The 16966-nt window shown below is 56.5% G+C and overlaps 1 protein-coding gene across 1 annotated transcript; it reads right to left on the reverse strand.

Moving 5' to 3' along the window:
- Positions 1 to 78: 78 nt before the first annotated feature.
- PCSK7 (proprotein convertase subtilisin/kexin type 7) lies at positions 79 to 16858 on the reverse strand. Its single transcript, XM_042832008.1, has 16 exons — positions 16789 to 16858; positions 15618 to 16103; positions 15168 to 15302; positions 14144 to 14309; positions 12288 to 12378; positions 12094 to 12148; positions 11226 to 11364; positions 10385 to 10485; positions 6249 to 6416; positions 5050 to 5157; positions 3994 to 4096; positions 2363 to 2519; positions 2122 to 2216; positions 1822 to 1915; positions 1357 to 1474; positions 79 to 1181 (listed from the first exon to the last, which is right to left on the reverse strand). The coding sequence occupies exons 2-16, from the start codon at positions 16089 to 16091 to the stop codon at positions 786 to 788; spliced, it is 2400 nt and encodes a 799-aa protein (XP_042687942.1). The 5' UTR covers positions 16092 to 16103; positions 16789 to 16858; the 3' UTR covers positions 79 to 785.
- Positions 16859 to 16966: the final 108 nt, after the last annotated feature.

Genomic DNA, 16966 nt, shown 5'->3' on the forward strand with positions numbered 1-16966 from the left:
CCCTGGCACTGCGTGACGCAGCTTCCCAACCCAAGCAAAGCCTGGAAGGGCAGAGGAGTCACAGAGCGGGGAGAGGAGGGTTTTTAGAAGGCTTTATTTGGAAAGTTACACAATAGGACTTTGCTGTTTAAAAAACAACCCCCAGCTTTAAAAAAATAAACCAGCGAATCCAAAGACACGTGAACAAACCAGCCCTGCTCGCAGATGAGCCACTGCCAGAGCAACTCTGTCTCCCATTCCCAGCCCAAAGCAGGCACTGCATGGAGCCCCATCCTTCCCAGCACGGGCTCATGCCCCAGCAAGGGGCTGCTTTGTTTGCTGCAGCAGGTCCCCAGGCAGGGACATCCCATCCCTCTGGCCTTTCTGCAGCTCGGGACAGGCACAGGGGATGTGGCAGAGGTGGCACCCAGTGCACTCTGCACTGTTTTCTCACTGCACCCCATGACCAGGATGGGCGAGGAAGCTCTGCTGCCTTCTTCCTCCCCAGGCGTGCAACCGTGTGCGTGGTTGCTGGAGAGAGCAATGTGGCGGGGCCAGAGCACAGGGGACAGGAAGCGAGCTCCTCGAGGAACGGCTTAAGGCTTGCTTTGTTTTCCAGAGCAAGGGAAGGGGAAGCTCCTCTCCCACTGCCAGCAGAATTTCTCCATGTTTCTGAGCCACTTCCAACAGCACCTTCCGCACGACACAGTGACAATGGTCCCTGGTGGCTCAGGAAGTCTCTGCTGCCCGTGCCCAGGAGGACGTACCGAGTAGGGGGACGCAGCCCAAAGCCCATCCATCCCCTGCTAGCATGTCTGCAGCTCTCTGTCGTCTGCGAGGAGCTCAGCTGCTGCCTCCCGGCCCAGGTACCCTGCTGAGGCAGGGGCTGCAGCTCTGCTGCTAGTGGGAAGTTTGGAGCGGGTGGGGGTCCAGGACCCCTCCTCCCCTGCATCCTCCTGGGCAGGCTCTAGCAGCTCACACTCCACCTCGATGTCCTCAACTCCCTTCTCCCTGTAGAGTGGCACAGACTCCATCTCCAGCCCGTTCTCGAGGGCTCTGTGCTTCCCTCCCTGCCGGTACCACCTGCAGGCACCGGAGCTGTGACAGGTCAGGTCAAGCCCCACGTTGTTCCTGCTCAGGCAAACCTCCAGCATGTAGTAGAAAGTCCAGAACACAGCAAAGCATCCCAACAGCAGCAGGGTCTGGGGAGGAGGAAATCCCTTTAGACACAAAACCCTTGAACTACCCCACAGCTGCGCAGCGTCACCTGGCACGTCCCACAGCAGAGGGCCCAGCACCAGCAGGACCCAGTGATGCAGGTTCTCCAGTGACTCCCTGGCCTGCCCCACACCTCCCAGCAGCCCACGGCGGGCTCACCTTGAGTGTGTTGGCTGTGATGGTGTAGTGCTGCTGCTCAGGGATCTCCAGACCCGGAGGGCAGGGCAGGGAGAAGTCGCTGTTCAGGTACTGCCCACTCATGGCTTCTTCCAGCAGTCTGGAAGATAGAGGCACCCACTGAGGTGTGCTTCCCACAGGCAAGCATGACTCCAACAGAACATCCGACAAGCTTGTGAAGGCTCTGGAGCACCTTCCACTCCACTGAGGGTTTTGCCAGCTCTGCAATAGGGCTCTTCTACGCAACCCAAGACCTGCCTCTGCCACCTACTGAGGGCAACCCTGTGCTAGGTGACAGCTGCTGAGCTGCAGCCCCTCTTCCTCACCCTGCCCTGTACATCGTGATGGCACTGCTCCAGTCAAGCAGCTCCAGCTCAGAGACTTCTGTAACGTCCCTTAGCTCTCCAGCTCCAGTATCCCCACTGAGATGGGGTTCTGGTCTCCTACCTCTGCCGCTCCTTCATCTCTGCTGGGGTCCAGGAGGAGCCGTACAAGGTGAGCTGCCACTGCTTCAAGGTCCCAGGCCTCAGACTCTCATCTCCTGGGGAAGAAACAGGTTGGACCAGAGGGAACTCCCACTTGGCAATGCATCAGGCTAACCTACTGCAGCCCAGATGCTGGGCTGGCAGCTCCCCAGGGCACAATGGTACTGGTGCACAGCCTGGCCAAGTGGCTCTGAGAGGGGTTGCTCCCATCTCAGCCACAGTCCCAGCTGTTGTCCGAGAGCACCCTAGCAGCAGGACTCACCGGTGTCCCTGATGACCAGTCTGTACGTGCCCTGTGCTTCCTCACCCCAGCATCGAACTGTGGAGAAGGTCCAGTCAGCAAAGCCGTTAGGATCCCTGCCAGAGAGTGGGAGAAATGAACCATGAGTTTGTAAAGCAGCCTGAGACACAGGGCTGGACACGGGCCCTGACTTCCCTGCTCGGGGCCAGATGGGCTGGGTGTCCTGCTCTGTGGTGTGAGCCTCTGTTCCCCCAGTGCTTACGAGTCCATGCTCCTGGTGGTTCCTATCAGGGACATCATGCCACTGGGGCAGAAGAGCCTGATCTCCAGGTTGCCGCGGCGGGGGTGCGTTATGGTGACAGTGACTGCCACGTGCTCCAGGGTTCTCATGCCAGAGAGCTGTAGGTCGGTGGTGGTGACTACAAAAGGACACAAACACTGATTGCTGCCTTCCCCCCGGAGCCAAGAAGGGTCTCGCTGGCATCCAGCTTTCTCCTGCCCTGACTCAGGGCCCGCAGGCTCAGCAGCCCACCCAGTGTGCTGTGGACACCGCAGTGAAATAGCACCTTGCCCCTTATCAATCCATTCCCTCTGGATTTGTGTAAGCTTTCAGCAGCCCCAGAGGCTGCTTTGAACCAAAGCTATATAGGAGGTAGATGTGGAAAGAGGGTGAGAAACCTGGTATCCAGACTCCCTGTTCCAGTCTCAAACCATTCACAGCTCCACGGATGCTCACAGCCCTGAAGCCACTAATTATAGAAGAGGAAATCCTGGCACGCTTCAGAACAGGTTGTATCACGTGGCTCAGCCCCCCCAGGCAGCCCAAGAAGCAGGTGGGCACTCTGCTGCCTCCTATAAAGGCACAGCAGGCACAGCCCAGGACTGCAGTGTGCTCCCTGAAGCCACATGGGGAAAGGGTTAACCTCGAGCCAGCCTGCAGCACCTGGGGGACCACAGTGCCCCTGGCTGCACATTCCTCTGCGCATACTTCTCCCAATTGCCTCTTTTTTGCCTCTTCCCAAAGCTGCAGCTGCTCAGCTTTCAGCTCATAATTCCATTTAGGGCAAAAGGAGCAGCTTTAGCCCTGGCCCTCGTCTCTGAGGCACAGCAGGGCTAACCCTGCTGCCAGACCCCTGCGGTCACCCTCTCACCCCTTGGGTTCTGCAGTGCTGGTGCCTGCAGGGCAGCCAGGGAGCCAGGCGACAGGACAGAGGGAGAGTGTGCAACCTGTGCCCCCCCAGCATCTCCCAGCTGGCCAGCAAGGAGAGAAGGGAGAGGATCAGCAGTGAGGTGCTGGGCTCCTGAGCTCCTCACTCCTTCCTGGGGGAACTCTGCCCTGGGAAACAGCCTCCGGCCACTGCCATCCCCCTGCCAGGGGCTGCAGCCAGGGCAGCTGGGGCATCAGCAGGGAGCTGGGTGCTGCTGGGGGTGGGAAGGGTGCAGGGCAAAGCCCAGCTCTCCTTCCCACTGGTAGCAGCTTGAGCATCGCCTTGTTTATGTGGACAGCGGCCGGCCAAGTCAGGAGCTGGAGCATTACCTAAAATGGTCAAAGCCAGAGGAACAGGTCTGGCTGCTGCCCAGCGCAGCCCAGTGCACTAAAGCCCGTCTGGCTCTTCAGAGACATCAATCTATGGGATGGAGTTATCACTGGGAGCAGGCAGGGTGTGCAAATCAACAGAAACAGGTCCTCTGGGGAGGGGCATGTGGCAGAGGGGTTGGAGATTCATGATCATTGAGATCCCTTCCAACCCTGGCCATTCTGTGATTCTGTGGGCAGCAGAAAGAGACAGGGAAGGGGCCAGGCAGGCCAGCACTTAACCCCTGTAGGTGGTGGACAGGCTCTGAGCCTCAGCAGAAGCACATGCTGCCACATGGCACCACACCTGCCCTTACCATTCCATGTGGCTTCCAGCTCCTGTGGCAGCAGAGGGATGCTCCTGCCTTCCTTCAGCACCGGGCTGACGTACGAGGCGAGGTATGGAACAGACTCCCAGATCTGCCAGGTGGAAAGCAAAAGGGTTCAGGAGGAGCCTGGTGACCCTGCATGACCACTTCCTCATCTCCCATCACTCTTGCTAGCCACTCGTATCACCCCTCCTGTGTACAGATATGGGCCGAGCCTGCAAACCCAGGCAGTGACAAGTAGTGCAGGGCTGGGGAAGAGTGCCCATGAGTCTAAGAGCAGAAGGAAAGGAACTGCCTGTGGGCTGGGGAGGGTGATCAGACTCGTGACTCCAGGAAAACAGCACCTCTGGTTTTGTCTCCATCACTTTGTGATGAGTGGCTTTGAGGAGTTACTTGGAGCTGTTATGTTTTTAGCAGCACAGCAGGATAGGGCTCAAAGCCCTGGGAGAAGAGCATACCATACAATCCCATGAAAAGTTGAGCATTGCTGGCAACAGGCAGCAACCCTGCACAGCTATGCAGCACTCTGTATGTGGGTGAGGATGAAGAGCCAAAGGGGAGTGCTCTGGTCTCCGTGCAACTGGTGGTATGAGGGAGTAGAGGTTGGGATGTCCCTGCTCTGACCACAGCACAGCACAGAGGCCCCGGGACACAGAGCTGCCAGCTCAGAACGCCCCTGTTCTTTGGGGCACGACGGCCTCCCTGCAGCATGGTGTGCATGGGGAAGGTGCTGGGGCTGCTGACGAATCTCCCCAAGCCATGAATCAGAGCTGTCATCTCCCACGAGCGAAAGTTCTCGCCCATGGCTATATATAGTTGTGAGAGAGCAGCAGCTCGGCAGCAGGTTTCAGGCACTGCCGAAAGCCTCATGACTTCATACCAAAAGCAGCCTTGCAGTGAGGGCCGGCAGGACGACAGCCTCGCTGCTGCCTGCACTGCAACAGCGTCACCCCATGCGCTGCCAGCACAGGGAACTGCCCCTGCTGCTGGGGTAGGTCTGCTCTAGGGGCCTCTGGAGCACACCTGGGACAGGGGCAGAATTACCTTGGCAGCGTTGACCAGCCTCCAGGCGTTGAGCAGGCCGAAGCCATGCTGGTGGCTGTGGCTGAAGCCGGCCCGGTTGACGTCCCACCTTGCGTGACGATCCTCGTACTGGAAAGAAATAAGAACTCATTGCCTTGGGGGACCCTGGCAGCCCTGCAAACCCAGAGCAAACGAACTGGGTCTGAAGGAAGGGAGGCTCAGAAATCTCCTGCACAGTGGGGAGGCAAACCTATATGGCCTCATTAGAAAGAAACGGGTTGACCTTTGCTTGAAACAAGTCCCAGGACAAACAGGCTCCCAGAAAGGCTCCAGCTCCTCAGAAAGGAAATCAAACAGCACAAAAGGGCACAAATGCCTCTGCTCTGAAACATCCCAGCTGCTCCTTTCTCCCTGCCACCCAAGCCATGGACTGTGGAATGGCAGAAACCTTGGGGAGAAGAAACCTAGTCCTTTAAATCAACAAGATTCAGGCCAGAAGGATCTGTATTCCATCATTTATCAGGTTGTACTGCTCAGGCAAAGCTGGCCTGAAGTTGTGGAAAACATTGCCCTGTGCCAAAGTGAGTTTCCTCTTAGATACAGCATGAGCTGGACATAGATTCCTGCTCCCTGGAGGTTGTGGAGGAGCCCTGTCCTTTGGAATCAAAAGCTCCAACAGTTCCCACTCCAAGTTTCTGCTGGGAGCTCCACCATGTCAGCAGGAGCTGGGCTGGAGTCAGGGCCGTGCAAAAGCAAAAGCAGTGTTTGCCACTGAGCTCTCTGTTATGTCTGTTTCCAAGAGCTCAGCTCTCTGGAGAATACAAGGAAAGGCTGGAGCAGGACAGAGCTCCTCGCTTCCCCGCTGCACAGCGCTGGGTGGCACGTTGGGGACGTGTGTCAGGCACTGCATGCTCACACAGCCCCAGGACCTGCGGGCGAGGATCGGCGAGTGCGTGGAAGACCTGTACAGATGGAGGCACTCCTGGAGCAAATACCCCATTTGTTACCGTGACAGTGGAAAATGCCTCTGCCGCATTCCTGGAAGGAACATGGGGTGAGGGGAGAAGGCCATCCATTTGCTGGGAGCCAGACAACTGAGAGATTTATATAGGGGCAGACAGACATAAACAAGAATGTGCGCTGCAGGACCACGGCTATCCTGAAGCATCCTTGGAGGGAAGCTGTGGGAGATGCAGCGGGAGGGAGGGCCGCTGGCTCACCTTGGTGGCTGTGAAGACGATGATGTGCTGCACATCTCTCCAGGTGAGGCACGGCCGCACCTGCAGCATCAGAGCAATCATCCCTGCAGCAAGCGGAGCTGCAGCTGACGTCCCTGTGTGGCCTTCCGTGCATCCTGTGCCCTTCTGCAAGTCCCAGTCTGTCGTCACCTTCAGAGACAGAGGAGAGATGCCTCCTGTCACGCCAATCTTTGCCACGCTGCTGTGGCTGGGCTAGGAATGGGAGCAACTGAGTCGTGCTCTTGTGCCACCTGTTTCGTGGCTCAGCCTGAGACACAACCACTAGCCCTGGGGACTCAGGACAGTGGCTCAGTTGCTCTGGAGGGACATCCAGAGGTCAGCACTGCTCCTCACACTACGGAGATAGTATAAAAGGCAGAGGCTCTGGGGCTCTGCGCTGTGCACAGCTAAGAAATGAGCAATGCTTAAGCACAACAGGCCAGCAGCTGTGCTCCTGGCAGAGAAGGCAGATGTGGAGAGCTTGCAAAGTGAGAGCAGCCCACGGGCACTATGTAGAAGCAAGAGCCCTAATTTACTGCATGAGCACCCCAGCAGCGTGCAGGATGGTGCATGTAAGCTGGTAGGTTTTCTTGAGGGCCCTGCAGTGTTGATCTATTGCTTGTATGTTACCATCAGCAGTACTGATGCAATTGCTATTGCTCTACCACAAACCTGGTGAGGAAGAGAAGATCCCTCAAGGGCTTGTTGGGAACATGAAGAGGGGCTCAGAAAAACTGGGAGAGGAAGAAAGAGCCAGGCATGGGCTCACCTGGCCAGCCCCCTCCTCCAGTGCCACGGACACCGGATTATTCTTTGCTCAGGATGGTGAAAACCTTTTCCACCCTGGGTGTTTGTGCCTGGGCTGAGCAGACTGTCCCAGGAAAGGAGGAACCAAGCCAGCCCCTGCAGCACTGACGCCATGGCAGTTACAAGTGGGCTTTGTGCAGCCAGGAGTGCAGGTTCCTCTCTCTCAGGTAGCCAGCCCAGCCACAAATGTCTGTTAAACTCCATCCATCTCAGGTGAACGGATGGGAAAGCATTTTGGCATCAGGATGCTGGAGCAGGAATCAGAGCATGACAGCACAGGCAGGGAAGAGCAGTGCCCCACCACTGCCGAGCACCACGCAGTGCCCCAGCACGAACACAGCGTGCCAGCGCCAGCGTCCAGACTCCAGCTCCCCACATACAAGGCTTTCACACAAAATAAGAGAGAAAAATCTTTGTAAGCCTGAGGACTCGCCCTTCAGAACACAGATGTGGGGAGCTGGTCCTAAGCCCCCCTGCCTGCATCAACCACCGCTAATCCGCCTGTCTCCAGCAGTCTCTTCCGCACCAGCAGTTTCCCCCCCAGCCAGCAGGCAGGAATTTGCAGAGCACAAGCTTTCCTTCTCTCTGTGGTTGCTGAGATCAGGCTCAGAGACAGGAGGGGCAGCCAGAGATCCCATCATCCTCCCTCAGCCTCGACCAGAACAACAACAAGAGCGGGGCAGCAGCAGGGGGAGAGGGTCAGGGATTAGTTGCTGAAAAGCCTGCAAACATTTCCCAGGCAGCTCCTGGCCAGGCCTTGGGTACTGAAACCAGTATGAGATGGCTTCAGTTCACCTCCCTGGGGGCTTTGGGAGGTGACATCTCTCAGCTCTGCTCCCACGCATGAAAACCTGCACTGGTCATAGACAGGCACACACACACCACGCTCCAATGCTGCAATTAGGACCCAAATACCAATTTGAACGAGCTGATTAAGAGGGAAACTATTTATAGGGAACTCAAACTCAACATAAAGACTCCTGGGATGCCCTTGTTTCAGGGATAACGCATTGCAGTTGCAAAGCAAAGAATGCAGATAGCTTCCTTTGGAGAGGGGGAGGATCTGGGCCTGAACTAAGCAACATGAGAAGCTCAAGGCAGATACAGTGTTTGTGTGACTCTGGTTTATCCTCTCTGCTGACCATGCTGTAACCCCAGAACCACAGGATGCCTGCAGAAGGATCTTACTGGTCTTTGCAGGAGCACACAGAGCCTCAAAAGAGGCACTGGGAGGTTCCCAAATTATGCCATCTCCTTGCAAACTGCAAATGTCTGTTTCCCTCTGCTCTCAGCAGGGAGACACACTGCACTGCCAAGAGCTGCACTTTGTGTTTCCTTCTGTGTTTGACGCCATACCATTCTGTCAGCTGTTAACAACTTCAGTTAGCACTCGGACACTGCACGTCCTACAAAGAACACCCTGAGCAGCATAAACTTTCAGTAGGAAATACAGCTCGTGCCAGAAGCTGTATTAAATTCTTCCCATTAAGGAAACCACACAAAGTTTACAGACTGGTAAAAGAAAAAAGCCCAGCAGATGGCTCAGAAGTTAACCCTGTCACTGACACTGAAGCACAGTTACAGGGCACTTAAGAGCAGGAGACTATGAAAAGGGGTGTGCAGGTTTTAACAAGAAAGGGGCTCACAGAGGAGCAGGCACATCAATGCAAAGAAAAAGGATGGCTCTGTCATACTTTGTTCCCAGGCTCTGCACAGCCTCTCCTTCTGGCTCCTTGATGGAATACCAGCTGCCACATTACTGTCAGTATTAAAAATGAAGGGGCATCTGAGACCTGCAAAGCTACCTCACCACCAGAAGGCTGTGGGCAGCTGGACATAAACCCAAAGACTTGTAACTCAAAGTACAGCAGCTCCTGTGCAGAGTACAGACCTTACTTGGCTGCTGTTGCCTTGTTTCCTAGCATCGAATTTCCAAACCAACATGGGACAACTCAAGTTATTTCTGATACTAAAAAAAATGAGCTCCATTCTGGGTTTTACTTTCCCTGCTGCATGAGCTGAGTCACTGCTCTGGGCAGATTGTGCTGTGCTCAAGTAAGTGAGCGAGATCTGCCCTGGTGCTGGACCATGAGAGGAGCTGCACAAGGGCTTGTGAGTCTCAGCTAGGCAGCTAAGAAGCCCAGGCTCTCCCATTCCCTGTGCTCCTCTCCCAGGCTCTCCCTGTTCTCCCAGTTTACCCAACATGTGGTCAAGCCTGTTTGACAAGTCCAGATTCAGCACCTCTCATTCAGGCACAGAGCCACAGCCACACTTCCCTGCTCATGGGATCATTTCTCTTCTGCCTGCCCTGGGAATGGGACACCCCAGGATGGCTTGGGCTTTGCAGCTCCTGGTGGCACCACAGAACAGAGCCAGCACACAGCCATAGGGGTTGGTTAGCCTGACAGCTCCCTGAGTGCATCTCTGTCCTGGTATGAACGTGCTGGGTCAGGCCTGGGGCTGGTAAAAACAGGCCTGGCTGCTTGGCTTGGGGAAAAAGGACATTTTGTTGACAAGAAGTCATTTTTTGGCAAAAAAAGGAAAAGCTGATAAAAATATTCAGAAAAAAAATATTCAGCTGGGAAAGGCACATGTGCCAGAACAGAAGAGCTGTGGCCAAGCAGCTTAATAAGACCAGTGTTGCTCCTGGCTCTCCATGCAGAACAGAAGTGGCAGGACATGATGCAGCCACAGCAGACACCCCACCTCCACTCTGGCCCCTGCCCTCAGGAAAGCCCACAGGGCTCCAAGCTCCATCCCTGCTGTTCAAAAGGGGCACACACAGATGGGATGCAGCTTGTTTTCCAGCTGTCACTGAAGGAGCTCCTGGTGACGTTCCCAGAGACACAGTGCAGAGGAATTTCTCAGGGGTCACCCAAGTGGCCCCTGTCCCAGAAGATGCCTCTCCCTGCAGCTCCCAGCAGCACAGGGCAGGAGATAAGACAAGGCAGTCCCTGTCCCTTTTGGATCCTGCCTGCAGTTGAGGAGGCAAAAATGACGCAGGCAGGATCTGCACCTGGGGCCAGGAACACAGCGTGCCCAGGGAACAGCCCAGCTGAGAGAAGGGCCACAGCACTGCAAGTTACCTGCTGACAGACAGTGACAGCGCCGGGAACAGCTAGAAACAGGAATCTCCTGCTCAGACCACTATTTATGTAGGACCCAGCTAAAAAGCACAATAATTCCCTGCCTTGCAGCTGCGTGGTAGTCGGAAGAGACAGAGCCTTGTCCCTGGTCTGCACTGCACTGCGCGTTACAGCCCTGCAGCTGGCAGAGCCCAGGGGAAGACATGTGCCTCACGTGGTACTCACGATGCTCCTCATCATCTTGTCCCCACCGCTGAAGGTCACGGCCAACATGGAGGCACACTCCTCAGCATAGAAGGGCATGGAGCCCATCTCATCCACTGCACCTGGAGGAAAGCAAAAGGCAGCGGCCATATGGAGCCTGTCTCACTTTAACCACTGAGATTGCAAGGTGATGAGCCCCTGAGGACCTGCTCTGCTGGCTGTGCTTCTTCCACATCCCCATCTGCTACCATGGTCTATAATTGCGGGTGGACTCCTCCCTTCCCCAGACACAGAGGAAGAAGGGGAGGGCAGGATGGTTGCCTTGATGCTTTGCAATGTCTGCTGCTCCAGGCAGATACCTGGTTTTGTCAATAACAAGCCATGAGCACATCCTAACCCCCCAGAGCTCCGGGTGCAGAGGTGGACAGGAGGAGGGTCAGGCCACGGTGCATATGGCTTCCTAGCCCCGCATGCTCTCCCTCAGCACCAGGACTGCTTTCAGTGCAAGCACTGCCAGCAGAGACAGAGCACTGACAGGGCCTGCTCCTGGGAGCTGGGGAAGGAAACCAGACCCAAGCCTGTATTTTTCCAAGCCTGGAAGATTTACAGGAAAGGCAGCCACTAAAAACAACCTTTCACTGTGCTTAATATTAAACAGCTTTTCTACCCCCCATGTAGCTTCGGGCCACAAGAAAATGGATTAGCTGTTTCTTTTCTAACACACATAGTGGGAATGCTGCATTTCAAGTCATTCCCCAAACACGGCAGCATGGGTTTCACAGCCTGGGTGATGGAAGTCTGAATGCAGGCAACAATTTCTCCTTCCCTGGGAAAGAGCAAGACAGAAGACATGTACACTCACCTATTGTGACAGTGTAGATGGAGTTGGCATACCCATCGTAGTTGCAGTTGTCGTTGTGCTGCCCTCCATTGCCACTGGCCACCACAAAGATGCTCCCGAAGCCCCTGCGGCCGGCTATCACACCGTGCTGCAGGGCAGCCTGTGGAGAGGGGACAGCTCTGCAGGTGCTGCCTTCCCCAGCATCCTGCTGAGTGAGGCTCTCTGCCCCTCTACAAGGCCTCAGCCCTGGCGTGCACCTGACACACTGTGCCCCAGAGCTTCCTCCTGCACTATTTGCATGCAGCGAGAGAACAAACTGTGTAACTGGAAACAATTTGTCACCTCAAGCTGATACCCCAGGTGTCAGCATTGCTCTGAATGGCACAAAACAGCTATCTCATGGTCAGAAAAGTACAGCAGGAGGCTGCCAAGCAAAAGAGAAATTAAGCAGAACCACATCCTGCAAGCAACACGGAGTCAGTTTTGGGGCTCCCTGCAGCAAGCCCTCACTGCAGCATCCTGCAGCAGAAGCTGTTTGCAGGCAGCTGTTAGTGCTAGGAATGCCTGGTCTGAGCTGAGAGCTCCCCGAGCATCCCTTGGTTGCAAAAAGGTGTCAGAATAACACCACAGGTTACAAAACAGTACTTTCCTGCTACAGCCAGCCTCTCCTTGGAAAGCTCATCCAGCACTGCCTGAACACTGCCCTCCCACAGCAACGTCACCTCTCCCCACCACACAAACGTGTAACACCTCTACTGGCAGCAATGGGAGCCAACAATTGTGCGTTGCACCACAGCAACACCCTGCCCTGCCTGCTCAGGCAGGAAAAAAACCACCAGCACTGCAGGGCCAGGCCAGGGGCGACCCGTCTGCTGGAACTGCTTTGTACCTTTCCCAGCTGATGGGGGCCATCCACAGTTTTCCCATCATCATCTGGACCCCAGCTGCAAAGAGAGACACTGTGATGTAAGAGGAGTCACAGACAGCAACATTTCCTCTCGTTATGGTTTGCCATCAGAAGGAGCTACACGGTGTTGGAGTAAAGCAAAGAAAGCCTCCCAACTGGAGGTGCTGCAGGCTCACCTGCAGCTGTAGATGTCATTGATCTGATAATGCTTGTTGAAGGCGATGGCCTCCATGCTGTCAGTGAGGGGCCCATCCAGCACTCGGATGCCTGCAGACAGAAGACAATGAACGTGACAGAAGGGGATCAAAGCAAGCTGTGTAAACAGCACGAACAAATTCCTCAGCGGGTTCACAGGAGGGATGCTTCCACTCCCAGCCTGACTGAACCAGATCTCCTGAAACTATAACCAGGATCAGTCTGCAGGGGCACACTGAAGTCAGGATCTGGAACTGCAGACACATCCTCACGCTCAGTTCCACATCCTGTGCCAGACACGGCTTTTCTGCTAAGCAAATACTCCAGTCCCACGGCCAGATTCGAGTTGGATAGGGAAAGGACAACTGAACACCCGTTAGACTCACTCCTCAGTGCTCCAGAACATCCTTGCCCAGAGCACTGCTCCATGTTACTGCTTCTTTTCAGGGTTAGTCCCTGCCTGGAGCAATTGCTTCCCCTTTCAGGCCACCAAATGGCCAGGCATTGCTTTGGGATGGGTGGCATGCTTGATGACTGAGGAAAGGGTACAAGAGACGTAAGACACCTCAATTACTGTGCTCAGGACCTCTTCAGCAGTATAAACAAAAGCTCAAAGCTGAGTTTTCCTTGACCCTAACCCTTAATAACTACAGTTTTACATCATAGTTTCAGCTGGCAAAGAATGTTACAAATGGAAACCAGGCACACACCTCAATTAAGACTATTTATAAACAGTACAACTGCCCACCCATCTCAGCTCCTGCCCGGCACAGTGCATGTGGCTTTTTACTGTCACATCTGAGCCTTGCTCTGTGGAGAAGCTGAGCAGCCCAGCTAGGGATGAGCTGGCTCCAGCACTTCCATGCTGCCGTGCCATGTCTCCCTGTGCCATGTCTTCCTGTGCCATCCCAGAGCTCAAGGCTTTCCTCCTGCGCTCACCCTGCAAAGTCAGGCACATATTTGGAGAGCCAAAGGTCAAAGAAATGCTGGGTTCTGCTGCAGTGAGCTTGAGCTAACCCCTTCCAACTGCTGCATTCACATTGCTACAGTTAAACTACTGAGCTGACCTCTCCTCCTACCAGAGTTCCACCACCAGTTTCTGTTTGCAGTCCCTTTGGCAGGTTGGAGACTGGGGCTGTGCTATGACCCACAGGCTGCTCTGGAAGCATCCAATGGGGAGCCACGAGCACAGCAGGGGCATGGAACTACCTGCAGTGGCCTGGGATGCTCTGTGCCTCCTGGACCCTGCTGGCACCCTTGGGCCCACCCTGTTCCCCAGCAGGGCTGTCACAGGAGGCTGGTGCTTGTCACAGGGAATGTGGCACCATCTGCTGGGTGTGGAGAGAACCACACAGCAGCGCTGCCAAGGATGTCAGGCATAGAGATCTCACTTCCCTCTGCAAAGGAAAGTGAGAGCTCCAGAGACAACCAAAGCACATTTCCAGCTTTGCACAAGGCAGATGCGCAGCACTTTGCACCCAAGGGGAATGCGGTGTATTCGGGGACATTTGCTTTCCAACGCCTTCAGATGCAGCCTGTAGCTCTGCACTGGACTGGACATCTCTGTGCAGCGTGGCACACATTTGCTTAGCTGTGTGGTGGATATTGTGGAAACTCCCAGCACAGAACTAGTGCGCTGTCAGGCCTCTCTGGAGAGGAGCTGAGGAAGAGCTGAGGAAGAGCTGAGCCCTTACCTCTGAGGAAGGAATCAGTCTCAACAAGCCCTGCCTGATTCACAGCCACCTGGGCTGAGCCACCTCTCGGGGGGGCCGTGCCCCAGCAGCACGTGGGGAGAGCAGAACACTCAGCACACAGCTTTGCCACAGCTTGCACCTACCTGCAATGCGGCTCCCATAGGCAACCCCCACCGTGCAGAAGCTGTTGTTGGGCACAGCAGCGATCTCCCCTGCGCAGCGAGTGCCGTGGTGGTTGCCGTTCTCTTCGTCAGGGTGAGGCATGGGGTCGGGGTCATTGGAGTTCAAGTCATAGCTGCCTTCTGGGCTCTGAAAACAGATCCACGGTCACAATTCAGAATCACAGAATCGCAGAACGGCCAGGGTTGGAAGGGATCTCAAGGATCACAAAGCTCCAACCCCCTGCCACAGGCAGGGCCACCAACCTCCACATTTCATAGCAGCCCAGGCTGCCCAGGGCCCCATCCAACCTGGCCTTGAGCACCTCCAGGGATGGATGGGGCATCACAGCCTCTCTGGGCAGCTGTTCCAGCACCTCACCACTCTCATAGTTAAGAACTTCCCCCTGACATCCAACCTCAATCTTCCCTCAATTTAAAACCATTTCCCCTTGTCCTGCAGTTATCCACCCTTTCAAAGAGTTGATTCCCCTCCTGTTTGTAGGCTCCCTTTAGGTACTGAAAGGCTGCACTGAGGTCACCCCGCAGCCTTCTTTTCTCCCGGCTGAACAAGCCCAGCTCCCTCAGCCTGTTGTTGTGGGGAAATGCTCCAGCCCCCTGATCAAATCTGTGGCTCTGGTCTGGACCCTCTCCCACAGCTCTCTGCCTTTCTTGTACTGGGAGCTCCAGACCTGGATGGGGCCTCACAAGGGCAGAGTAGAGAAGGGCAATCACCTCCCTGGCCCTGCTGGCCACCACTCTTCCGATGGAGCCCAGGACACCATTTGCTTTCTGAGCTGCAAGAGCACACTGCTGGCTCGTGTTCAATTTTTCATCCATCAGGACCGCCAGGTCTGCAGGTCTGCTCTCAAGGACCGCTCCTTCCACTCCTTACAAATGCCTGGGATTCCTCGGGCATCTGCTTTCACACATGAGCAGACACCACCAGGGCGTCCCCACGCTCAGCCACCTGCCCACTGTCCCTCACACCCACAGCGCCGGCACTCACGTAATTTGGCTGTATGTCCTTGATGGTGTGCTCCACGCCATCGTCCACCACCACCACCGTCACACCGCGCCCCGTCACGTTCCGCTCCCACACGCCGGTGACGTTGATGTCCTTCCCGGGGCTCTTGCGGTTGTTCTGAGCAGCAGAAAGGACAGTGAGAGCAGTGCATGAGGAAGAGCAGCAGCGCATCAGCCCTGAGAGCGGGAACCTTTTGCACAATCACAAAGCGCAGGGCCAGGGCGAGTGCAGGAAGGTGTCAAGGACAGTCACTAAGGATTGGTTTTACACAGCCAGAGTGCAACAGCCGCTCAGCCACAGAGCAGAGCACCAGCACTGCACAGGCAGCACCGGATGCACAGACAGCTGCTGCTTTGCCCACATGACTTCTCACTCGTAACCACACAAAGGGCCCCACGTTGCCATCAGGGCAGAGGCAGAAAAACCACTCACCAGATGCCACTGCTGGGGGTATTTGGGATCATTAAAGTGCAGGCTGCGTTTGGAGCGCTTCAGAAGCTTCTGTTCCGAATGCCACCGCACGCTGTCATGCTGTGCAAACAAAGTGTCCACTGATCTCCTTATTGCTTCGGGTTCGGGTGCCGGGTGGCTGTCGGGCCGGTAGGAGAAGAGGTAATGGCCCTTGAGCTCCCCGATGCGGCCCATGTTCACCAGCCCCGCGGTCTGGGCCAGCAGCTCCGCCCGCTGCTCCAGTTCCTCCTCCGGCACATCCAAGCTGACGGCCCACGCCAGCTCCCCGTGACCACGGGCCACACTGTGGCCATCATCGAGCTCCGTGCTGCGGCTCAGTCCGTGGGGCAGCACGAAGGGGATCCAAGCAGCGCCCAGCCAAAGGCACGTGTGGATGCAGCGCACAGCCTGCACTCCTGTGCTCCATCGCGGCGACCTCCGCTCCCGATGCGGCATCAGACAGGCAGGCTGGAAAAGAGCCGAAAAAGGCAAATATTGATGACAAAAAGGAACAGCGACTAAAAAGAGGAACTGTGAGACCTGTTTCCAGCACAGGTGCCACAGTCCCAGCTGTGTTTGCTGCCGGTCCCTGGCACTGCCACAGAATCACAGAATCACAGAATGGCCCGGGTTGGAAGGGACCTCAAGGATCACGAAGCTCCAACCCCCTGCCACGTGCACGGCCACCAATCTCCACGTTTAATACCAAACCAAGCTGCCCAGGGCCCCATCCAGCCTGGCCTTGAACACCTCCAGGGGCGGGGCATCCACAGCCTCTCTGGACCTCTCTGGGGTCCCTTCCAACCCTGGCCATTCTGGGATTCACATCCCGCACGGCCAGGCCCCGAGCAGGGCAGCGCCCGGCCCATCTCTGCCCTCTGCTGTAGGAAAGCAGCAGGGAAAACCCACCTCACCGGTCGGACACCGGCTTCACCCGTAGGCTTCGCTGCCGGCCACCACCCAGCGCACCCAGCGCTGCCGGGCCGCACCAGGTTAAAGTCCAGCCCCGCGCCCCGCGCTCCGGCCGCTCCGCCCGCCTTCTCCATACGGCGCGGCCGGGCGGAGGCCCACCCTGCCCACGGCCCGCCGCTCCCCGTGCCCCGCGGATGCCCTGCCGGGCCCCAAGGCGATCCCGCAGCCCGGCCCCGCTCACCCCGCATGGGCCGCCGGTGCCGCTCCGTCGCCGGATGCCGCGGCTTCTGACAGCACCGTCACGTCCGCGCCCGCCCCTCCGCGACGCGACCTCCGCTCCGCAAGGGGGCGCCGTCGCCTCGGGCGCTTCCGGCGGCGGCCGGAAGGGGCGGGGCGGGGCGGGCGGTACGCGGGCTGAG

Source organism: Centrocercus urophasianus, unplaced genomic scaffold (genome assembly GCF_019232065.1).
Source record: "Centrocercus urophasianus isolate 14NV4802_14NV808 unplaced genomic scaffold, USGS_Curo_1.0 seq_37, whole genome shotgun sequence".
NCBI lineage: Eukaryota > Metazoa > Chordata > Aves > Galliformes > Phasianidae > Centrocercus > Centrocercus urophasianus.